General features: G+C 38.8%; 3 protein-coding genes across 4 annotated transcripts; 2 read left to right on the top strand and 1 right to left on the bottom strand.

Moving 5' to 3' along the window:
* The first annotated feature begins 981 nt into the window (after positions 1–981).
* Positions 982–14,148, top strand: LOC103519454. The gene is made up of 13 exons (XM_026830951.1): positions 982–1,348; positions 1,692–1,920; positions 3,529–3,725; positions 4,570–4,837; positions 5,591–5,907; positions 6,206–6,331; positions 7,676–7,904; positions 8,482–8,641; positions 9,112–9,180; positions 9,500–9,715; positions 10,111–10,389; positions 10,539–10,925; positions 13,981–14,148. The coding sequence occupies exons 1-13, from the start codon at positions 1,225–1,227 to the stop codon at positions 14,089–14,091; spliced, it is 2,712 nt and encodes a 903-aa protein (XP_026686752.1). The 5' UTR covers positions 982–1,224; the 3' UTR covers positions 14,092–14,148.
* Positions 4,926–7,937, top strand: LOC113471648. Of its 2 annotated transcripts, none has more exons than XM_026830952.1 (3): positions 4,926–4,968; positions 7,320–7,464; positions 7,676–7,937. In XM_026830952.1, exons 2-3 carry the CDS (start codon positions 7,341–7,343, stop codon positions 7,906–7,908), a joined length of 357 nt encoding a protein of 118 aa, XP_026686753.1. In that variant the 5' UTR covers positions 4,926–4,968; positions 7,320–7,340; the 3' UTR covers positions 7,909–7,937. The 2 variants fall into 2 exon arrangements, with proteins under 2 accessions (XP_026686753.1, XP_026686754.1); XM_026830953.1 differs by lacking the exon at positions 4,926–4,968 and adding an exon at positions 5,088–5,143.
* Positions 14,149–15,040: 892 nt separating the features above from the next.
* On the bottom strand, positions 15,041–23,055 carry LOC113471647 (putative uncharacterized protein DDB_G0292292). Its single transcript, XM_026830950.1, has 6 exons — positions 22,311–23,055; positions 21,258–22,126; positions 20,333–20,670; positions 16,487–16,587; positions 16,082–16,134; positions 15,041–15,479 (listed from the first exon to the last, which is right to left on the bottom strand). Exons 1-6 carry the CDS (start codon positions 22,938–22,940, stop codon positions 15,041–15,043), a joined length of 2,430 nt encoding a protein of 809 aa, XP_026686751.1. The 5' UTR covers positions 22,941–23,055.
* Between the last annotated feature and the right edge of the window lie 1,621 nt (positions 23,056–24,676).

Raw genomic sequence — 24,676 nt, 5'->3', positions numbered from 1 at the left:
CCTGAAACACCATGCTGAATTACATCCAAACTCCCTAAGAAACAGTGATCATTAAAGCTTTCTGTGAAACAAAAATATGTTTGGTACCTTGAACATCAACTTGCTCTTGAAACCAGGTACATTAAAACAACTTACAAAAGCCTTAGATGAACTCTAAACTACAAATTGTTGCTCTCCAAGAATCAAGATTTACTGATGAAAACATCATGGATACCTAACAATGGTTACAGGATTTTCAAAGGCAAGAAGGGACTTAACCCAGCTGGTAGAGGAAAAGGAATTCCACATCTTGGAATGGGATTTATCGTCAAATCGAATATAATTGACAGTATCACAGATTTCTACTCACCAAATAAAAAACTCTCTATCCTTACGTTTCGCAGTGCCAACTAATACAGGATTTTCAAAGGCAAGAAGGGACTTAACCCAGCTGGTAGAGGAAAAGGAATTCCACATCTTGGAATGGGATTTATCGTCAAATCAAATATAATTGACAGTATCACAGATTTCTACTCACCAAATAACTCTCTATCCTTACGTTCCGCAGTGCCAACTAAATATACAGTTTGATAAATTGCCATGCACCAATCAATAACGATAACAAGAAAAATGCGGAGAAAGTTGAAAAATATTGGGAATCTAACTAGTATAAGAAAAAGTATCAGAAAAATTCATTTAGAATATTTGCCCTGTAATTCAGTGCCAATTCAATGTAACAAAATAAATCCTGATAAAGGGTGATCCTGACTAGCTTATCTCTCACCAAATAAAAAACTCTCTATCCTTACGTTCCGCAGTGCCAACAAATTATACAGTTTGATAAATTGCCATGCACCAATCAATAACGATAACAAGAAAAATGCAGAGAAAGTTGAAAAATATTGGGAATCCCTAGAATATGAAGTTTCCAAAATTCCACCTAGTAATGTGAAAATCTCCCTCCCTTGCTGTATTGGGAATCCCTAGAACATGAAGTTTCCAAAATTCCACCTAGTAATGTGAAAATCTCCCTCCCTTGCTCATGATGTTGAAGGTGTCGATTCCCTATTCCTATACCTCAAAACCCTGAATCTGTTTAATCTAATATAACCTAGGGATATTAGCGCAAACGACCTACTGTCCATAGAGTTAAAGCGCTTTAAAGGAAAAAAAAAAAGGATAAAAATTCTTTGATAAAAATAATCTATTGCATTGGATTTATAGGAAAGGTTCTGAAATACTATTATGAATTCACTACCTGTACGTTTGAAGCATACAAGCAATGTCGCTGTCAAATCTTTTGATAAAATATTCAGCCCAAAAGCTTGGCCTATTATTGGACATGGTCATCTGTTCATACCCAAAATAGGTAAGAATAAATAAATGAGAAAGTAATCATACTTTCTGACCGTTGAATTGAAAATTATGTTCTGCATCTTTGAGTTTTAGACAGAAACAGGAATCATTAAGAAAATTAAAGAGCTACTTACCACTGTTGTCAAACTGAGGAACAAAAAATACAAAAATACATCAATTCTGACCGTTGAATTAAAAATTATGTTCTGCATCTTTGAGTTTTAGACAGAAACAGGAATCATTAAGAAAATTAAAGAGCTACTTACTTACCGCTGTTGTCAAACTGAGGAACAAAAATACATCAGTAGGTACCATTTTTCTTTAACTATGCAAATTAATTCAAATTTAATTTCCAGGTAAATACTCTGCTGACATATTCAGTGATGAAATTCACCGCATGATGAAGGAACATGGAGTGCCGATTATTAAACTCATTCTGAACGGACAGACTATGGTGTTTACAATCAGTGCAGAGGACACCAGGACCATGTACCAGAATGAGGGTAAACATCCATTAAGAAACTCGATGGAAGCCCTTGATATGCTGAGAAGAAAGAATGGTCAGAGTGTTGGTGTCATAGCAAGGTAATTTGAAGCAATATTGGTCTTCACAAACTCTTCTTGAAGGATTTTTTTTTATTTTATTTTTATTTTTCCATTTTTATGTGTAGGTTTTATCATATGATTTATCAAGAACCAAAATCTTAATCAATCAGGTAAGTATGGGGGGTATTGGGAATCCCTAGAACATGAAGTTTCCAAAATTCCACCTAGTAATGTGAAAATCTCCCTCCCTTGCTCATGATGTTGAAGGTGTCAATTCCCTATTCCTATACCTCAAAACCCTGAATCTGTTTAATCTAATATAACCTAGGGATATCAGCGCAAATGACCTACTGTCCATAGAGTTAAAGCGCTTTAAAGGAAAAAAAGGATAAAAATTCTTTGATAAAAATAATCTACTGCATTGGAATTATAGGAAAGGTTCTGAAATACTATTATGAATTCACTACCTGTACGTGTGAAGCATACAAGCAATGTCGCTGCCCTCTATAAATGGGAATAGGAAAATGGCAACCTCCCTAAGTGGGACACTTTTTAACTGGGAAACCTGGATAAATGGGTCCCTTGGATTCCCACTAGGACAGGTTTGACTGTATTAATAAAGACACTAACAGAACAGACAGAGGAGAAGAAATTAGAGAAAGAGAAAGATGAGAAGTTGAAGGAAAAGAGGGGAGACAAAATTAGATATCATTCTAATAGTTTCCAAGTTTTTTATAAACAAGGAACGGAAACTTACGTAATAACAGGATTTCTGCACGTGACTTTGTGAAGTTGAAGTTCAAGTTGAAAGAAAAACTCTTGGCTTTTTATTGTATTATGACTTTTTACTCTTTTAATAGATAAAACTTTATTTAATCAGATGGCAATACCATCTACGGTATCGACAGCGATTAAAATGATTTTTGATTTGAATCACTGACGATGCCATAACTGGCAAAATGGTGATCTGATAATATATAATTTTGTTTAACAACAATAATAATTTAAAAAAAAGGTGTTTTTCTTTCAACCTCAACATAAACAATTTTAATAATGCCTGCACTAGAGGAAGGAAAGAAATAAACTAGATCACACTCTCTTGGTCGTGTCCAGTGTGACCACTCAGAACGTGGGCCACAGGCCACAAGCCGTGTTCTGTGTGACCGAGCCTTTAATGACATATTCCTCTTCCTCAAAACCAGTGTTCACATTTACCTCTATAAAATCGCCCCCATTTTACCTTGACCCGATTGGTCTGCTCCTCATAAGGTGACGGTTTCCTAGGTGCATCGTCCTGCCAGCTTTCATCACTCCACTTCTTCGTCTTTCCATCCTTGTCCCTCGTACCACTGGCACCATTCCCATCCTTGTCCCGCGGTCCACTATCTCCCCCTCCGTTCAGAAGACCCGTGCCGTCAACTGTGGCGTCCTCGGGAAGGTTCGGGTCACGTGACGACGGGTTCGTGGAGGTTCGGGCCCGATTGACGCGTCCGTTGGGTCTTTCCCGACGTTTGTTTCTCGCGTTGGAGTTCGAAATCTCGCCTGCGGGGAAATTTATATTCCAATTGATAAAATAATCCTTTTATTTAATTTTATTAATTTTCTTTTTCTCTAATCCTTTCTAATTGTTATGTATTGATTGTCCAGAAACACATTGGTATTAAAAATAATAATGCAAAATGGACAAATCAAGTCGAAAGGGATCTGGAGGAAGCTCATATTAATAAAAGATCTTGTTCGAAATAGAAATGAGTTCAGCGACGCTGTTAAATCAACCAACAAGCTTAAAACCTCTAACTTCCGTGACTACAAGGCCCAACAGCAGATGGACACAGGAAAGAAAGGCAGACCGTTCTTCTAGGAATCTAGATGAAGTTATATTGGCTCAAGAAGAAGAAGAAAAAGAAAAAGAAGAAGAAGAAGAAGAAGAAGAAGAAGAAGAAGAAGAAGAAGAAGAAGAAGAATGATGATAATAATAATAAACTGAATATTAAACAAATTAGGTAGGTACATAGGTATTCTTTAACCAAGATCGAATAAACTACGGGCTAAAAAATTCCGGGAGGGTCGGGCTTTTAATTTACGAAACAATTTTTAACACCTGTCTCTAGAACTACTAGAGTGTCTCTTTCGTTTTCTTTCCTCCGGTCCTCTTCCTCTTGGTTTGGCGTATTGTCGTTCGTCAGGAGATCTGCTCCTGCGACCTCTCCTAGCCCCAGTTCCTTCTCGACTTCTCTTTCGTTTCGATCTCGGCTCGAATGAATACACGCACTCGGAATCACTCGTGTAGGAGAGTTTCCGTTTGACCGACTGTTTCCGTCGCTCATCAACACTTGTCTCACCGTCCTGTCGCTTCCCACCTTTTATGGACAGGTCGTGACTATCCTGCCTGGTCCGTTTAGGTGTGCATTGGTCGGAAATGTCTCTCATCGCGGTCGAGCCCAATGGCTTTGATCTGTTTAGGAACCAGTGGTGGGCTAGCTGTACCCGAACGTCTGGGTCGTGGAGTGACGCAAACTTTCCTAGCACAGGGTTCGAAGGTGACGTGCCGATAGGTGTCGTGTTGACCGGGAGAATATTTTTCGTGATGCGACGCGGTGGTTGAGGGCTCTGTGGTTGCGCAAGATTCCGTGGTGGTTCCTGAGACTTCTGTAGTAATTTCGGAAGATTCTTTACTGGTTATGGAAGGTTCTGTGGTGGTTAAGGACGGTTCCTTGCTGGTTATGGAAGGTTCTGTGGTGGTTACGGACGGTTCCTTGCTGGTTATTGAAGGTTCTGTGGTGGTTACGGACGGTTCCTTGCTTGTTATTGAAGGTTCTGTGGTGGTTACGGACGGTTCCTTGCTTGTTATTGAAGGTTCTGTGGTGGTTACGAACGGTTCCTTGCTGGTTATTGAAGGTTCTGTGGTGGTTACGGACGGTTCCTTGCTTGTTATGGAAGGTTCTGTGGTCTCGCTGTATGTCTGGTCCCCTGTATCGGATGTTTTTTTGTCATCGTTTATTATTAATTGTGTCATTATTCGTAAATTGTATATTATAATGTAATATCCAGTAACATCTTGACCTCTTCAGACTTTGAACTCTTGTGGTAAGCTTAAAACTCATCCTAAATCCTATCTAAAACCTTAACTAATGTTTGTAGATTAGAACATAAGACCCTCTCTCTTAAAATCCGTGTTCTTTAGCCATATTTATTTTACTTGTAGCATGAAACTGTGAATATCCAGTAACATCTTGACCTCTTCAGACTTTGAACTCTTGTGGTAAGCTTAAAACTCATCCTAAATCCTATCTAAGTAAAACCTTTGTAGATTAGAACATAAGACCCTCTCTTAAACTGAATATTAAACAAATTAGGTAGGTACATAGGTATTCTTTAACCAAGATCGAATAAACTACGGGCTAAAAAATTCCGGGAGGGTCGGGCTTTTAATTTACGAAACAATTTTTAACACCTGTCTCTAGAACTACTAGAGTGTCTCTTTCGTTTTCTTTCCTCCGGTCCTCTTCCTCTTGGTTTGGCGTATTGTCGTTAGTCAGGAGATCTGCTCCTGCGACCTCTCCTAGCCCCAGTAGATTAGAACATAAGACCCTCTCTCTTAAAATCCGTGTTCTTTAGCCATATTTATTTTACTTGTAGCTTAATTATGATCTACCTACCTACTTTATTATTTCTTACAATATTGTATAACTATTAAATTGTTCTCCAGATTTACAATGACTCGACACGCTAGGAACTGTACGGCAGGTGCAGTTTATACATATCATGAAAAGAAGAAAGATGCTGAAGCCTCTGGGTATGGAACTCAAAATCAATGGGTGGGCAAAGACTCAGTCAAAGATTTTGATTGTTGCTGTTTAACTCTACACCTTTCGTTTGGATCTCGGCTCGAACGAATACACGCACTCGGAATCACTCGTGTAGGAGAGTTTCCGTTTGACCGACTGTTTCCGTCGCTCATCAACACTTGTCTCACCGTCCTGTCGCTTCCCACCTTTTATGGACAGGTCGTGACTATCCTGCCTGGTCCGTTTAGGTGTGCATTGGTCGGAAATGTCTCTCTCATCGCGGTCGAGCCCAATGGGTTTGATCCGTTTAGGAACCAGTGGTGGGCTAGCTGTACCCGAACGTCTGGGTCGTGGAGTGACGCAAACTTTCCTAGCACAGGGTTCGAAGGTGACGTGCCGATAGGTGTCGTGTTGCCCGGGAGAATATTTTTCGTGATGCGACGCGGTGGTTGAGGGCTCTGTAGTTGCGCAAGATTCCGTGGTGGTTCCTGAGACTTCTGTAGTAATTTCGGAAGATTCTTTACTGGTTATGGAAGGTTCTGTGGTGGTTAAGGACGGTTCCTTGCTGGTTATGGAAGGTTCTGTGGTGGTTACGGACGGTTCCTTGCTGGTTATTGAAGGTTCTGTGGTGGTTACGGACGGTTCCTTGCTGGTTATTGAAGGTTCTGTGGTCTCGCTGTATGTCTGGTCGCCTGTGTCGGATGTTTTTTCGTCATTGTTTATTATAAATTGTGCCATTATTTGTAAATTGTATATTATAATGTGTATTAACAATACAATAAAAAATGGAATTGAATTGAATGTTGTTTCTTGGGTTTGACTTGTCTCCTCACACTGAGAAGTCTCTGAAGTCGGACCCGTAGTGATTGACTCATGAGTTTCAGAACTCCCGTAAGTTTCACAAGTGTCTTCCGTTTGACTGGTCTCGTACCTTTGACTGGTTTCCTCGGAGCAAGTCTCTTCATGGGGTTGCATCCTAGACTTGGGCTGTAGTTCATATTCGTCCGGTGCTGTGTGGTATGTTTCACTAGTGGTTCCACTCGCTGTTATTTGACTTGAACAACTTACAAAAGCCTTAGATGAACTCAAACTACAAATTGTTGCTCTCCAAGAATCAAGATTTACTGATGAAAACATCATGGATACCTAACAATGGTTACAGGATTTTCAAAGGCAAGAAGGGACTTAACCCAGCTGGTAGAGGAAAAGGAATTCCACATCTTGGAATGGGATTTATCGTCAAATCGAATATAATTGACAGTATCACAGATTTCTACTCACCAAATAAAAAACTCTCTATCCTTACGTTTCGCAGTGCCAACTAATTATACAGTTTGATAAATTGCCATGCACCAATCAATAACGATAACAAGAAAAATGCGGAGAAAGTTGAAAAATATTGGGAATCCCTAGAACATGAAGTTTCCAAAATTCCACCTAGTAATGTGAAAATCTCCCTCCCTTGCTCATGATGTTGAAGGTGTCAATTCCCTATTCCTATACCTCAAAACCCTGAATCTGTTTAATCTAATATAACCTAGGGATATCAGCGCAAATGACCTACTGTCCATAGAGTTAAAGCGCTTTAAAGGAAAAAAAAAAAGGATAAAAATTCTTTGATAAAAATAATCTATTGCATTGGATTTATAGGAAAGGTTCTGAAATACTATTATGAATTCACTACCTGTACGTGTGAAGCATACAAGCAATGTCGCTGCCAAATCTTTTGATAAAATATTCAGCCCAAAAGCTTGGCCTATTATTGGACATGGTCATCTGTTCATACCCAAAATAGGTAAGAATAAATAAATGAGAAAGTAATCATACTTTCTGACCGTTGAATTAAAAATTATGTTCTGCATCTTTGAGTTTTAGACAGAAACAGGAATCATTAAGAAAATTAAAGAGCTACTTACTTACCGCTGTTGTCAAACTGAGGAACAAAAATACATCAGTAGGTACCATTTTTCTTTAACTATGCAAATTAATTCAAATTTCATTTCCAGGTAAATACTCTGCTGACATATTCAGTGATGAAATTCACCGCATGATGAAGGAACATGGAGTGCCGATTATTAAACTCATTCTGAACGGACAGACTATGGTGTTTACAATCAGTGCAGAGGACACCAGGACCATGTACCAGAATGAGGGTAAACATCCATTAAGAAACTCGATGGAAGCCCTTGATATGCTGAGAAGAAAGAATGGTCAGAGTGTTGGTGTCATAGCAAGGTAATTTGAAGCAATATTGGTCTTCACAAACTCTTCTTGAAGGATTTTTTTTTTTTTTTTATTTTTTCATTTTTATATGTAGGTTTTATCATATGATTTATCAAGAACCAAAATCTTAATCAATCAGGTAAGTATGGGGGGATTTTTTGTGCTAGATTGAGGTGTGATTAGATGTGTTAATTTGCTTTGAGTGAGCTGAATGGACAGGGGGGTTTGTTTTTTCTTGTATGAAGTCTCTGTCTTTTTAGTTTTATCTATGATAATCTCTGGTGATTGTGATACTGGTCTTTTTTTATATTGATTTATTTTTCACTCATCCAGATATCAACCAAAGTCAATGTTGCTTCGAACTTCGAAAAAAAAATCAATTTTTTTCATACTTTATATGATTCCTTATTACACGGGGAGTACTTTTTTTTAAATAATAAAATAATGCCACTCATCCAGATATCAACCAAAGTCAATGTTGCTTCGAACTTCGAAAAAAAAAATCAATTTTTTTCATACTTTATATGATTCCTTATTACACGGGGAGTACTTTTTTTTTAATAATAAAATAATGTTAATGGGGTTTCATTTTAATTTCAGCTATCTCTGTGATCAGTCCTGTGCTAAGTGTTTCTAATGAAACAGAAAGACAGGAGGCATTGGCACAGAATATGAATCTTATGGATGCTCTGTACAGGACAATGGGGGAACCTCCTATCTGGGGAATGATCAAAACCAAAGCTTATAGGTAAGGTTACACTAAACAAGGAGTAGACCAGCTTAGTCTGACTGGGGGACTTTGAACAGTTAGAACATCAGCCTGAAATTTCCTTATAGGTAAGGTTACACTAAACAAAGAGTAGACCAGCTTAGTCTGACTGGGGGACTTTGAACAGTTAGAACATCAGCCTGAAATTTTCCTTGCCAAGGAAATAGCGAAGGTTGAGTGTGATGGGCATCCACTTGTAAAATGTATACAGTAAAGCAATGACCATAGCCAGCTGACGACAAGTCAGCCTCTCAATCAGCCGAAATTTGTCGCGACGACCTATGAACTCAAAGCGAGAAAGTTTTAGATAACACTTCAGTCGATCATTTAAGAGTTTTAAGACCGGTTTTAGCGTCACCTATGTTAAGCTACGCCGAGCAAGGTCAAAAAATGGATGGGTGACTTCAGTACTCTATTGATAGTTATTAGGAAACATTAAAAGGAATAAAGGGAAAACGGGTCAGCTACCAAGACAAGGTCATAACCGCAATGGATATATTCCTGGGCGGTATTGATGCGGTGAGTACTTCCCTCTCTTTCTCTCTCTCTCCTCTTAGCTTAAGCGCTCTATTATTATTATCGTACTGATATTTTTTTTATTTTTAATATAGGAATTTATTTTCAATCCATTCTCTTTCTCTCTTCTCTCTTACACTCTCTCTCTCCCTCTCTTTCTCTCTCTCCCTCCCTCCCTCTCTCTCTCCCCTTTCTCTTCGTATGCTTTCAACCTCTCTCCTTCCTCTTTTTTTCTTTCACTAGTAAGTAATACTCATGATTTAGATCTCTCCCTCATGAGGACTGTATAAACAAGGCCCCTATTCTTATATTGCTATTACAGACAGCCACCACGCTCGCTATGACTCTTCATTATCTCAGTTTGGACCGCGGCTTACAGGACCGCATTGTGTCTGAGTTGACCAGTCCTCCTCCTGACAATACTCGGCTTATCAAGGCCTGTATTAGAGAAACTCTACGTATGTCTGCTACTGCAGGAGGTAATGGTAGATGTATGCAGAATGATGTCATCATCAGTGGATATTTTGTACCTAAAGGCGTAAGTTATATGGTTTAAGGGCTTTTTTTTATGATATATTAATTATTAACTCCCTTTAAAAAACTGCCATTTTATTTTTCTTAAAAAAAAACTTCTAGGAGAAAAGAGACCTAGGACTAGGAGCCTACCTTTCTTTTTTTATGTTTGATAGAGGGGGAAGAACTGTAACTGCTACTTAAGGTCTCATCGTATCGTGCCGAAATAGAAGACAGAAGGAACTTAGGATATGAGAAAGCCAGCCATTTGGAAAGCGAACCTTATCTGCTTAGGATTAAATGCGCCCCGGGCGGGAATCAAACCCGCGGCCTAGCGCTTACAAGGCAGACGCGCTACCCTGCAAACTAACTAGGCTGGCTCATAAACTAGAATCCTATGTCTCTTTTCACGACTTCTAGACTTGGGTGCTTTCTCTGAATCCTGTGATTGGAACCTTGGACTCTTACTTTGATTTCGCCCATCAGTACAGACCACAACGGTGGCTCCGTCAACACAGAACCGGCGAGTCGACTCATAAATTTTCAGAGTCGACTCATAATAAACCCCAGTGTGACTCTGGAACAAATGAGTCGACTCAGAATAAACCTCAGAGTACCTCGCCAACAAAAGAGTCGACTCAAAATAAGTCCCAGTGTGTATTTGATATAAAGCAGTCGACTCAACCCACAGAGTCGACTCCAAGCGAACCTTATCTGCTTAGGATTAAATGCGCCCCGGGCGGGAATCAAACCCGCGGCCTAGCGCTTACAAGGCAGACGCGCTACCCTCCAAGCTAACCAGGCTGGCTCATAAACTAGAATCCTATGTCTCTTTTCACGACTTCTAGACATGGGTGCTTTCTCTGAATCCTGTGATTGGAACCTTGGACTCTTACTTTGACTTCGCCCATCAGTACAGACCACAACGGTGGCTCCGTCAACACAGAACCGGCGAGTCGACTCATAATTTTTCAGAGTCGACTCATAATAAACCCCAGTGTGACTCTGGAACAAATGAGTCGACTCAGAATAAACCTCAGAGTATCTCACCAACAAAGGAGTCGACTCAAAATAAGTCCCAGTGTGTATTTGATATAAAGCAGTCGACTCAACCCACAGAGTCGACTCTTAGACAGTCGGCTCATCCGTTTGCTTCGTTACCGTTTGGTTTTGGACCTCGGATGTGTCCGGGAAAGTTGGTGGCCGAGCAGGAAATGGTGTTGTATTTGACAGAAGTAAGTAGAATAGAAAGACAATTGAGATTCGACTATCAACAAAATATTTGGTGAGCTTTCGAGAATACTCAGATTCTCATCATCAGATCAAGATCGCGAAAGAGGTGTTTACTCTACGAGCGCTGGAGTTGAAGTGATCTTGGTCTGATGATGAGAATCTGAGTATTCTCGAAAGCTCACCAAACATTTTGTTGATAGTCGAATCTCAATTGTCTTTTTAATTTTATTTCTCGAAGATTCTTAATTAAATAATTATTCCTCGATAATTACCTATTTCAGTTTTATTTAGAATAGAAAACCTAACCAATAATAGAATACCTGTGTAGAATAGAATAAACCAGGTGCATAGAATTCATTCAATTTAAGGAACGGAAGGAATTTAAAAAAGAGGTTCTTTTTTTTAAGAGGTTTGATAGAGGGAAGACTTCTGAAATTGTTAATAGGTCCCGGAGATTTGGATCTAAACCCATAATTGGGAGGAGATCTTGATCTGAAGTTATTGTTGGGCCCTGGACTCCTTGATCCGAAGTTAATTTTAGGTCCAGGAGATTGACTTCGAAAGTTATTGTTGAGCCCAGGACTCCGTGATCTACGGTTATTGCTGGGCGATTGACTTCGAAATCTGAAGCTATAAGGGCCGGAATTATCCTCAGGTCCAGGAGATTTTGATCTGTCAAGCCATGGGGGCCTTGAGAGAAAGTTATCAGGGGCAGTTGATTGAGCTCGGAAGCTATTCCTGAAATCGGGTCTACCAGGGCCGGGAGATTGACTTCGAAAGTTACTGTTGGGCCCAGGAGATTGACTTCTGAAGTTATTGTTGGGCCCTGGAGATTGACTTCTGAAATTAGTATTTGGGCCCGGAGATTTTGATCTAAACCCATAATTAGGAGGAGATCTTGATCTGAAGTTAATGTGAAGCTATAAGGGCCGGAATTATCCTCAGGTCCAGGAGATTTTGATCTGTCAAGCCATGGGGGCCTTGAGAGAAAGTTATCAGGGGCGGTCGATTGAGCTCGGAAGCTATTCCTGAAATCGGGTCTACCAGGGCCGGGAGATTGACTTCTCAAGTTACTGTTGGGCCCAGGAGATTGACTTCTGAAGTTATTGTTGGGCCCTGGAGATTGACTTCTGAAAATAGTATTTGGGCCCGGAGATTTTGATCTAAACCCATAATTAGAAGATCTTGATCTGAAGTTAATATTGGGCCCTGGAGACTGGCTTCTGAAGTTAATGTTGGGTCCAGGGGATTGACTTCGGAAGTTAAAGTTGGGCCCAGGCGATCGACTTCGAAAGTGTGGACCTTCAGGGCCGGGAGAACGACTGCGTTTGGGGCACTCCCGGAAATCGGACCTGGGGCCGACAGACTGGGAGCGGCCCCTATAAGGCCCTCGCCAGGGGCGGCCACGGTCCCGAAAGCAGGGCCCCGAGGGGCCTGGAGATCGAGAGGGGTATGGGTTGTACCGATTGGTATGACTAGAGCCGCGCCTGTGGTCTGACCATCTGTAATACACAATACAACCATGTAAAGCTTCAACATAATTGAGATTAAAAAAAAGGTAAATAGAAAATAATAAAAATGAAATCTATAGAAATAAAATTGTAGATTTGTCTGTACATTGCTAAGAATCGTGAATTTTTTAGTTTAAAAAAAAAAATCACGAGCTCTGTCTGCATCTCTGCACTGTCTGTCGGTTACGCTGATAGACCTGTTTTTGTCCTCTTTTCACGAGAAAACGGCTCAACCAATTTTGATGAAATTAATAAGAGGGATGGACATAGGCAACTAAATTTGTTACATTCCATCCTGATTCAAATAGCGGCGGCTCAACCACTAGTTAAATAAATAAATATGACAATCTAAATAAAGTACGAAACTACTTACCCACATTATTAAACTTACCTATCATTTTTTTTTTAAATCGTCTTATCGTCCCGAAATCGAAGAGAGAAGGAAGACAGGATAGGAGAAAGCCAGCCGTTTCGAGAACGAACATTATCCCATCAGGATAAAATCCACCCCGGGCGGGAATCGAACCCGCGGCCTAGCGCTTACAAGGCAGACGCACTACCAACTAAGCTAACTAGGCTGGCTTACCTATCATTGAAATATCGTTCATTGAATATCCTATAAGCGTAGGGTGCAGGGCGGTAACTTTGATAATCTTCTTCCAGTGAACGTCTACTCTTGCTCCCAGAAACTACTGGCACCTGGATAGAAAAAAAATCAAACAAAATCAACCTAAGTGCTTGCTTTCCATGCAGAAAATCCTGGGTTCGCTCCCAGAACTACTGGCACCTGGATAGAAAAAAAAATCAAACAAAATCAACCCAAGTGCTTGCTTTCCATGCAGAAAATCCTGGGTTTGATTCCCACCATCGCATCAATAAAAATTTGCATTCGTTTTTTGATTGCAAAAAATTCAATTTGTTACTTTCTGGTGTTCTCGTGTTCACCCAGCACCTAAATGGGAAGTATTGTGTCTCTTCTCTGATGAGATGCATACTATGGGATGGGCATGCTACAACACAGACTACACGGGTCGACTGTACTTACCATCGTCATGGTTGTTGTGGGAGTTATTCAGTCTCTCTCTCAGATCATCCGCCCCGGGCGGGAATCGAACCCGCGGCCTAGCGCTTACGAGGCAGACGCACTACCAACTAAGCTAACTAGGCTGGCAAAAAAAAGAGAGATTTGATAGAAGGAACTATAACAACGGAGGTCATATCGTCCTTAAATCAAAGAGAGACAGAGGGATAAGATAGAAGAAAGCCAGCAGCCAGGCATTGCGAGAACGAACTTTATCTGTTTAGGATGAAAATCGCCCCAGGCGAGAATCGAACCCGCTGCCGAGCGCTTGCAAGACAGGCGTTCCACCTTTCAAGCTAACTAGGCTGCCTAAAAATAATCGATTTGAAAAGTTTTGATAGAGGAAACTGTAACTGCTAAGAAGGTCTTATCGTCCCGAAATCGAAGAGAGAAAGATAGGATAGGAGATAGCCAGCCGTTCCGAGAACGAACCTTAAACGAATAATATTATTGTTTTGTTGTCAGATTCTACAGACTTTCATCTTGGAGCCAGTAGACAAAGAACCTCTGGGTATGATATTCCGAACCAACAGAGTACCGGATAGAATTATCAATATCAAATGTGTTCGGAGATGATGTTACCCTATCATGGACACTTGGAGTGAAAGTTACGGCACACGGCACCTCTGGAAGTGAAAAGGTAAGTAGTCAGCCTAGTTAGCTTGGTTTGTAACGCGTCTGCCTCGTAAGCGATAGGCCGCGGGTTCGATTCCCGGCCGGGGCGGATTTTATCCTGGTGGGATAATGTTCGTTCTCGGAACGGCTGTCTTTCTCCTACCCGCGTAGCGAACACGCGAAGCCCCCGGGGGGTGGAGGGGGGCGAAGCCCCCCTCCCGAGCACGAAGTGCGAGTAACAGGCCTACAGCATAAAGTTTTATTTCACTTTACGAAATTATTTGATTTTTTTTTTTTTTTTAAAGAGGTTTGACTTTTTTTTTTTAAGAGGTTTGACAGAGGGAACTGTAACTCTAGGGTCTTATCGTCCCGAAATCGGAGAGAGAAGGAAGACAGGATAGGAGAAAGCCAGCCGTTCCGAGAACGAACATTATCCCATCAGGATAAAATCCGCCCCGGGCGGGAATCGAACCCGCGGCCTAGCGCTTACAAGGCAGACGCGCTACCAACTAAGCTAACTAGACTGGCGAAAATATTTGAAAAGGGAAATAAAAGTATGTCTGGAAAACTGCACGGGCGAATTTTGATTTCGTAGGTAGAAATTTTATTTATTTTATTCCATTTACGAATGCTTAAGGTATGTCCACATACAACAGTCGACGGTCGAGAAAGAGAGAGTGAGAGAGAAAGAGAAAGAGAGAGTGAGAGAGAGAGAAAGAGAAAGAGAGAGTGAGAGTGAGAGAAAGAAAGAGAGAGAGAAAGAGAGAGTGAGAGTGAAAATAATTAAATGAAATGAATAACCAACTTTAGTCATCCGTCATCCCTTTAGTGATGTTCCTAATAAATAACTATAACCTATATAACTAACTTTAATCAAAACTGTCTTAAATTAACAAGTAAGTAACTTTGATCAGTCTGATTCCTTCAAATTCCTTCCCTTAGTTGTTATCACAAGATCATTCTCTGGTGAAGTTCTGATGCCTAGGTTGTAGTATTTGCTCACACAATCCTTAGCATTGCATCGCTCTGTAATGTTGTTCATGTTATCCGAGGTTTGATTCGCAACCCGATCCCCTGCTGTTCCATTAGGAAATGCAGCAGGAGAGGGGTTGCTGTACAAGTTTTTTGACCCGGTCTTCAGTTTGGGTTGCACGAATACTTCTTCATCATCATCGTCTAAATAATTCACAGGGAGTTTACCTCCATGTTCCTCCTTCAACCATTTGGTCACCACATCTGTCAAGTGGATCACTGGCATAGCCGGAGGCTCACTTGGTCTTCTTTCTGGTGTTTTAGTTTTAGATTTGGTGTTTGTTTTAGTTGACTTCCCCGAGTCTTGTTCGGTTGGTCTGTGGAAGGGATGTCAAAGCTGGAACACCAACACCTGCCGACATGGAAACCAAAGTTATATCAGACCAGGCACTCACGCTTATTGGATTAAAATATTTTCCGTTTTTAAAATAAAATATTTTGATAAAGTACAACTCGCAACAAAAACAATGAAATATATTTTTTATTATGTTTAGAAAAACAAGTAATTTTTTTATTGAACTCGTTCAAAAAAGGCCTTTAAAATTTGTAAAGTAAAAATTGATTCCTTTTCTCTCTATGTCCTCTCTCTTTCCGTCAATCTTCATTTTCCAAGTTTGATTTTTTTCCATTAGTTTGAAAATTTCATGTTTTTATTATTTTATTTAATGAATAAAAAAAAGCTGAAAACTGTTATCTACCTACTTAATTTTATGGGTTTGGCTCAGTGATTTCTAAAGTAACACTGATTTTGTTCGTATATTAGGTATATGGCTGGAGTATACATGTATACTAACACTACCTATCCTGCTATTTTATTAAAACCTACGTCTAAATACCAGAATTTGCCATTATTATTTAGCTTTGATATTATTATTTAGAGAAATTCAATAGTTTTAGCTTCTATTGTCTATAGCTATACTCTTGAGATAAATTTGCACACTCAAGAATTCGGACAGAAAACGTACTGTTTAGCTTTTAAGAACAATAAAAAGGTTGATATTAGAACTACAATTTGGTTATTGACAAAATGAATTTCTAGTACTAATAAAATATTTCGATAGGAATGGTTTCGCAGTAATAATTCTAACCTATGCTGATAGATCAAGATCCTACCGTATGCAATATAATGTCATATTTACCAATTTCTTGACCCCGCCGGGAATCGAACCCGGGTCTCCCGCGTGCAAGGCGAGCGCAGTGACCACTACGCCATGGGATCAAATCAAATACTCCGTATATGACATAACCACAATGTTACATAAATACTCGTACATAGGATATAATCCCTATACGTATCCCTAGGGAAATACTAGTCTGTACTTACCCCATCTCGCTTTCGCTTCTTGCGTCGCTTACGCTTCTTAAAGTTGGAACTATCACAGGGCGAGGTCTGTGGAAGGGATGTCAAAGCTGGAACACCAACACCTGCCGACATGGAAACCAAAGTTATATCAGACCAGGCACTCACGCTCAAACGCTCAAAAATAGAAAATCCAATGGTGAAAACCGCATCTTCCTAGCTCATCTAGAAGTGGGTTAGAATTTGTATACGTGAGTCAGTCAGTCAGTTACACAAGGGGCTGTATATATTTAGGATTTCTTGACCCCGCCGGAAATCGAACCCGGCTCTCCCGCGTGCAAGGCGAGCGCAGTGACCACTACGCCATGCGAGCTGATACCTCATTCTAGTGACTAGAAACCTAAAGTAAACAAACCTCTCTACCTAACTGGAAAGCAAATATACCCATATTATACCCTGTATATATTTAGGATTTCTTGACCCCGCCGGAAATCGAACCCGGCTCTCCCGCGTGCAAGGCGAGCGCAGTGACCACTACGCCATGGGAGCTGATACCTCATTCTAGTGACTAGGAACCTAAAGTAAACAAACCTCTCTACCTAACTGGAAAGCAAATATACCCATATTATACCCAATAGGCAATAGGTAATACCCATCTTATAGCTTGGTATAACCAACCTCAGCTCCTTAGCTGTTACAGTTTCCTCTATCTAAAAGTTACTAACCATAACATAAGAAACTAATGTAGTAATGTAAAGGGTGTTCCATTAAGAACGCCCACATTTGAAATGCTAACAAAACGCAGGTTATTTAAATTAATATTTCTATGGAAAGTACAGACTTTGCCATTATTGATGGAATTCAATAACAGCCATATGCCCCCAAGTGCTCTCTTGCAGGAGCCCATTCATTAGACCCAGTTTTCCACCATTTTTTCACACATATCACACAAACCACACCAAATGGTCAGTTTATGTGAATGTAGTGATTTCTCATGAATAACATGTGTGTTTCCAGTTCACCTTTAGCACATATTTTGCTCATTGACAAATCCACCATGCTAAATATGAGCTTAATCGCACAAGAGATTTTATCGGGCCAAGAGGTTTTGAAATTTCCACCAATCACTCAAATTTTCGATGATGCGTTTGGATTATTAGTAAAAGTTGCTGTTTCATGTACCTAGACATGATTAAATGGCATACATTAAGGAACAACCTGGCATCAAATTCAAACAAATCAAAGCATGGGGTAGGCTGAGAATGAAATAACAAATCAGGGCGTTCCTATTGGAACACCCTTTACAAGTAAGCCATAAATCTCTAGTGACAACTGCATAAAACCAAGTCACTTGGTTGCAGCCTAAACTCAATAAGTAGTCTTAAGTACACAATCACCTCAATTATCACCCAAGTGTTAACCAGTTCAATTTGGTGTCTATTGAGTGAGTTATACAGGGTGGTCATGTTTTTATACATCTACTCGTACCTATACAGTGTGTCCCTTACACAGTTAAACGTGACATCTTATTTTTGACAGATGCATAATGCTCTTTTATTCTGGTAGATATAATATGTATTTTTATTTCCAACTTGATTTACAAAATAATTAAATGAAATGAATAACCAACTTTAGTCATCCGTCATCCTTTTAGTGATGTTCCTAATAAATAACTATAACCTATATAACTAACTTTTAATCAAAACTGTCTTAAATTAACAAAATAATTAAATGAAATGAATAACCAACTTTAGTCATCCGTCATCCCTTTAGTGATGTTCCTAATAAATAACTATAACCTATATAACCAAGTTTTAATCAAAACTGTCTTAAATTAATAAGTAACCAACTTTGATCAATCTGATTCCTTCAAATTCCTTCCCTTAGTTGTTGTACGAGTACATTACACGTATATAAAACGACAATGCATGTTCCGCGGAATTGTTCATGTTTGGCGTACTGTCAACATTTCGACTTCTGTTTGTTTTAACGACTTGAAACTCCATTACTTCACATATCTCACTAGCCCGCTACCTGAGTGCCCCCTGTTTATCCAAACTCAACGGACCACTGCAAATACTGAGGTGCCCCGGACCATTGCAAATAATTTAACGTCTCAGCGTCATGCGAACTTTGTCAGTTTTTGCTGCGCGCTTTGTGCTTTTGCGAGTTGTACATTGTACACAAAAGCGCATGGAACACTAGCGCTCTGGGTTCGACGAGTCTTTTTGGAACTAAGAGTGAATCCACTTCGTTCCAAAAGGACTCGACAATTTTCGAACCCTTAGCGCTAGTGTGCCATACCATTTCCCCTGTCAGAACTGTCTATATACGTGCGTTAAATAACGCTGCCTGAACGAATATTTCAAGAGACATCCATATTATAAGTCATAATGAATGTGCCCACCTCTCTGCCCGATTGTCCTATGTTGAGCTCAGTCGCCGAATTCTGCCAAATAAGCAAAAATCTTTTTTTTTTTCTCTCTTTTACTCCGCCAATATGCAAGTCTAAAATGTGAATTCTGTGGTTTAACATTTATTTTTTCGTTCCTTTTCAAAATTCCCAGGCCCCCGAATCCGGCTTTTGAACAATTTCATAATGTTAGAGTGATTACTGAGGACTGAGCATTTTAGGCTTGCACATTCAATACTCCTTGCAATTTGCGGATTGTAAATTTTCATTGTTACAGATTCGTGGAGGTAAGCATACCTTTGGGATCATTGGTCTCTACACTTAATACTCTAGCTAGCTGGGCTTTTTGTGCAGGATTATTTATTTTTGTAAATGCCTAATCTGTTTTGTATGAATATCGGCGTTTGAGCGTGACATAAGTACCGATCTGAATATATACGTGCGTTAAATAACGCTGCCTGAACGAATATTTCAAGAGACATCCATATTATAAGTCATAATGAATGTGCCCACCTCTCTGACCGAATGTCCTATGTTGAGCTCAGTCGCCGAATTCTGCCAAATAAGCAAAAATCTTTTCTTTTTTTTTTTCTCTCTCTTTTTTACTCCGCCAATATGCAAGTCTAAAATGTGAATTCTGTGGTTTAACATTTATTTTTTGTTCCTTTTCAAAATTCCCAGGTCCCCAAATCCGGCTTTTGAGCAATTTCATAATGTTAGAGTGATTACTGAGGACTGAGCATTTTAGGCTTGCACATTCAATACTCCTTGAAATTTGCGGATTGTTTTTTTTTTTTTTAATTACACCATCTACGCCCTCGTTCTAATAAATTAGATCGGGGCAGTTACTGATGGGTGATGGGTGGGTGTGTGTATACATACATATTACTTTTCTGAGTGAAACAGAGAGTTGTAGCGAGCCATCCCTAAGATCAATGGTGACTTGTACAAGAGTGTTTTGTTTTGGGGAGGAACATCAAGTATTGTTGTGGTCTTTGGTCTTGTCCTAGTATCATTTTCTTGGATGCCTTTTTTTCTTTTTTCTTTTTTTTTTGTAAATTTTCATTGTTATAGATTCGTGGAGGTGAGCATAACTTTGGGATCATTGGTCTCCACACCTAATACTCTAGCTAGCTGGGCTTTTTGTGCAGGATTATTTTTGTAAATGCCTAATCTGTTTTGTATGAATATCGGCGTTTGAGCGTGACATAAGTACCGATCTTCAAAACAACATGATGTAACATCCAATGCATAAATATGAAACTATGATGTAACAATACAATTGAAAAACGAGGGATCACTACAAAATATGAAGGTACATCTAAATTCCTCGTTCAATTTAATTTCCACTTACTCGTATAATTCCACATTATGCATAAACAAAATATATGATTTAACCTTAATACTCCGTATGACATAACCACAATGTTACATAAATATTTGTTCGGTTGTCTTACCTTTAGTGTCGACTTTGAGAGGTTCGTTCTGAGATATCACAACCGTGTCAAGTTTCTGTATAACTTTTTCTTTTACAGGAATGTCTTTGATGATATTCTCAACATTTTCCAGTTGTTTGTTCACTTTACTGACTGCATCGTTTAGTATCTCATCAATGAAAGTTCTGGCCGCATTGACAGCGGTTTCTTTCTTGTCCGTTTTTATTGGTGGCGGTGATGATTTTTTCTTTTTAGAGTTCTTTCGTTTCAGTAGTTTGTCTGGACTTGTAGATTTTCGTTCGTGTGTAATCACTGGACTGTCACATTTGATGTCCGTCTTACTTACAGTTCTCTTACCACTGTTGGTGTTTGATTTGTGTTGTGGTTTCTCTACGGTTTTGGCTTCTAAATTTTGAACCTTTTTTTCTGAGCAAATTTCCTGAATCGATAATACTTTTGTTTCACATTTATCAGTAGTATTTGTAAGAGGTTCTGGTGATTTCTCTTTTGTTTTACTATTAATAGTAGTATTTGTAAGGGGTTCTGGTGATTTTTCTTTTGTTTCACATTTATTAGTAGTATTTGTAAGAGGTTCTGGTGATTTTTCTTTTGTTTTACTATTAATAGTAGTATTTGCAAGCGGTTTTGGTGATTTCTCTTTTGTTTTAGTATTATTGATAGTATTTGTAACAGGTTTTGGAGATTTCTCTTTTGTTTCACGCTTATTAGTACTGTTCGTGAGAGGTTCTGGTGATTTTTCTTTGGTTTTATTATTATTAGTTGTATGTGTAAAAGGTTTTGGCGATTTCTCTTTTGTTTTACTGTTACTAGTAGTATTTAGAGGTTCTGGAGATTTTTCTTTTGTTTCAAATTTATTGATATTATTAGTGAGAGGTTCTGGTGATTTTTCCTTTGTTTTATTTATACCTACAGCATTTATATCTGCCAGAGATTGAATTTTATTTTCTTATTATTAGTGAGAGGTTCTGGTGATTTTTCCTTTGTTTTATTTATACCTACAGCATTTATATCTGCCAGAGATTGAATTTTATTTTCTCTGGGTTTCTTCTTTTTTTCTGATTTCTTCTTCGACGTATAAACATTGGTGGTTTCAATCTTTTCATCTGTCTTGTTGTCTTCTTTAATGTCTGTCAGTCTCTTATTTCCATCTAACGTTTCAGTTTTGATTTGCTCCTTCTTTACGAACGTTGATTCGCCAATTTTCACGCTTTCTTTCTCCCTTGATATCATATCTGTGATAATATTCTCTCCATTGAGTTTTACATCTTTCTTGTCTAAATGTTCTCCATTCAGTACTTTCTTATGTATAACAATCTCTTCGTTCCGTTTGACATCTCGTTGTTTGCTATGGAGTGTCTCAATGTCGACCAAATGGGCTAATAGAGGATTATTTTTAATATAGAGTTCTTCCAGTTCCTCACTCTTATCTGAACTTGTTTCAAATTTGTTCTCGAGATTTTCATCGACAGAACTATTTTCAAGTTCAGATATGAAGTCCAGTTCTTGTTCCTTACAAGTTTCATTCAATGTAGCAGAATCATTTTGTGTCTTTTTGTTTTCTTGAGCACCATTTGGTAGATTCCCAGAATATGTGACCTCTGATTTAGGCTCACTGAGTTTATTAATTTGAATAGAAGACAAAGTCTCATTATTCTGATCTAAAGTAATATCAGTTTTATCACTAGTTGCATTGCTGTGCCCGTTCTGAATATTGTTAATGACTTCAACCTTTGTTTTGTCTTTAGAGACTTTTGTTTTATCGTACCCGTTACATTGTTCCGAATTATTGACCGGGTGTAAAGTTTTGTTTTTCTTTGTTTTTTGCTTATGTTTCTGATTTCCCTTGTCAGAACTATTTTCAACTGATTTGTGTTTTTCACTTGGATGAAAACCATTGGTCAACTTCTTGACAGGAGGACTAGGGGAACGTTTGGAGAACTTGTCTTCACATTTTGGAACATGTCCGTTGCTGATGCGGGTGTAAAGTTTTGTTTTTCTTTGTTTTTTGCTTATGTTTCTGATTTCCCTTGTCAGAACTATTTTCAACTGATTTGGGTTTTTCATTTGGATGAAAACCATTGGTCAACTTCTTGACAGGAGGACTAGGGGAACGTTTGGAGAACTTGTCTTCACATTTGGGAACATGTCCGCTGATAGATTGAGTATGTCGACTTGTTTCTTTGTTCTTTGATGGTGTGCCATTTGGTGCGTTATTTCCTTCTCCGTTCAGAACCTTACCATTTAATTGACTTTTGTTGGTGTTTTTATCTGATTGTTGACTTGGTTTTTCCTTTTCTGTACTCTGTCTTAAATTCTCTCTACTCTTGACTTCAGTGTCATCTTTTGGTTTGACATGTTTTGGATTGGCAGTCTTTTCATTAGAATTATTAAGTTCAAGCGTACATTTTGTCTCCAAAGGTTGATTTGGTGATTCAAGTTGATCTGCATTCAAATTTTTATCTTCTATGTCCCCCTTGTTGCATAGTTCAATGTTACTTGATGTGTTTTGATTCACAGGTGAGGTATTGTCTTTGTTTTTATTATCTACTCTATTGTCCGTATTATCAGTGTTTTCACGTCGTTCAGCATTCACATTTGAGCAATTCATAAGGTTCGAAGCATTTTCATTAGAGGTCTCTTTCACTGTAGAGGCATCTTTGAACTCCTCTTCAACTATAGGTGTTGTCGTGGTTAATGTCGAGTCTTCCTGTTTTGTACTCGTTTCTTCTATCTCCCCCCCTCTCTCTCTCTCTCTCTCCTCTCTTTTTCTCTCTCTCTGACCAGATTTTTGTGTTTTTACAGCGGGAGTTATTTTAATGCGAATTCCTTTGCTTACACAATCACACATTATTGTGGATTTTTTTTTTTTTTTGCTTGGAAAATATGTAACATAAAATAGGCTGGAAAAAAAGTAACTGGGCAGATATATTTGCTCATAAGTAGGTAATTAGGTATGCTTTTATTGTGCTCTTTTCTAATACCAAATTTAATATGCCGGCCGGCCAGCCAGATTTAATACACCCTGTATTACTTACCGTTCGTATGATAGGTGTTGGCCGCTAGCATATAGCCAGGGTAGATGAAGGAGTGAGGGTACAGGGTGGGATCATCCACATCCTGGGGGGAGGTAGGGGGGCACATGGACTCTGGACTGGTGTAAGTCTGGAACAAGAGATAAAAATCAGTGTTACTTGTTTAGAACGTTCGTAAACTGAGAAAATAATGTCCCCTTTCCTGAAGCTAATTTCCCCTCTTTTAAAGGAAAAATCAAGAATTAGTTCAACCACTAGGTGGCGTGGTAGCGCCTGTACTAAACCATTGGAAATCCAAGATGGCGTACCATTAGAATCGGTACTGTTTCCGAAAATTTCCCTATTTTTGAATAGTAAAGTGCCCTCAAATACATAGACGATAAATAAAAAACAACCTTTGTATAGTTAAATCCATTGGAAACCCCCAATTTCAAGCGATTATCTACCTATAAAGTAGTATAAAGTCATTCGTTCGAAACCAATCTAGAACAAATGCACTGTGCACATTATTTCATAATTCCTTAATTCCCAGCCGTTTCTGAGATATAAGCGTGGTTCGCAAATCACGAACCACCCTGTATAGGTCGACCAGGTTTGGATAAGTCTTTCTATGGGGGCAGACAGACCGACCGACTGACAGACACCGAAGCGAATACAATAGTCCGTCCCTTATACCTAAAAGGAGGGACTAAAAACAACCTTTGTATAGTTAAATCCATTGGAAACCCCCAATTTCAAGTGATTATCTACCTATAAAGTAGTATAAAGTCATTCGTTCGAAACCAATCTAGAACAAATGCACGTTGCACATTATTTCATAAGAATCATTATGTAACGGGTAGGTAATAATAATTATGTAACTGGTAGGTAATTATAATTACCTATGTAATATGTAGTTAATAATTTATGTAACCTGTCCACATATATTTTGTTCTATTTTTATTACGTATAGCTTTGATGATACGTATTTCAAACACTATAAATAAACCTTCATTTCAAGCCGGTAGTTTAACTAATTTATGACAGATGGGATAATAAAAAAAAAATCCGCGCCCCACAACATAATAGGAATGTTTTATTAGTTTAATAATTTGCTTGTAAAAAAAAAAAAAAAAAAAAAAAAAAAAAAAAAAAAAAAAAAAAAAAATTATTTTGTTTAAAAAAAAAAAAAAAAAAAAAAAAAAAAAAAAAAAAAAAAAAAAAAACAGACAGACGCACAGGCAAACAAACAAAAACCTTCCCGACAGTAATTATCACCCGCCCCCCCCGCCCCACCAACTCCCATTCAGGATGATACCTATATATGTTTGTT

The sequence above is a fragment of the Diaphorina citri genome, unplaced genomic scaffold, assembly GCF_000475195.1.
Source record: "Diaphorina citri unplaced genomic scaffold, Diaci psyllid genome assembly version 1.1 scaffold2735, whole genome shotgun sequence".
NCBI lineage: Eukaryota > Metazoa > Arthropoda > Insecta > Hemiptera > Psyllidae > Diaphorina > Diaphorina citri.
The sequence above is the reverse complement of the archived record's forward strand: the minus strand, read 5'-3'. Positions and strand labels throughout refer to the sequence as shown.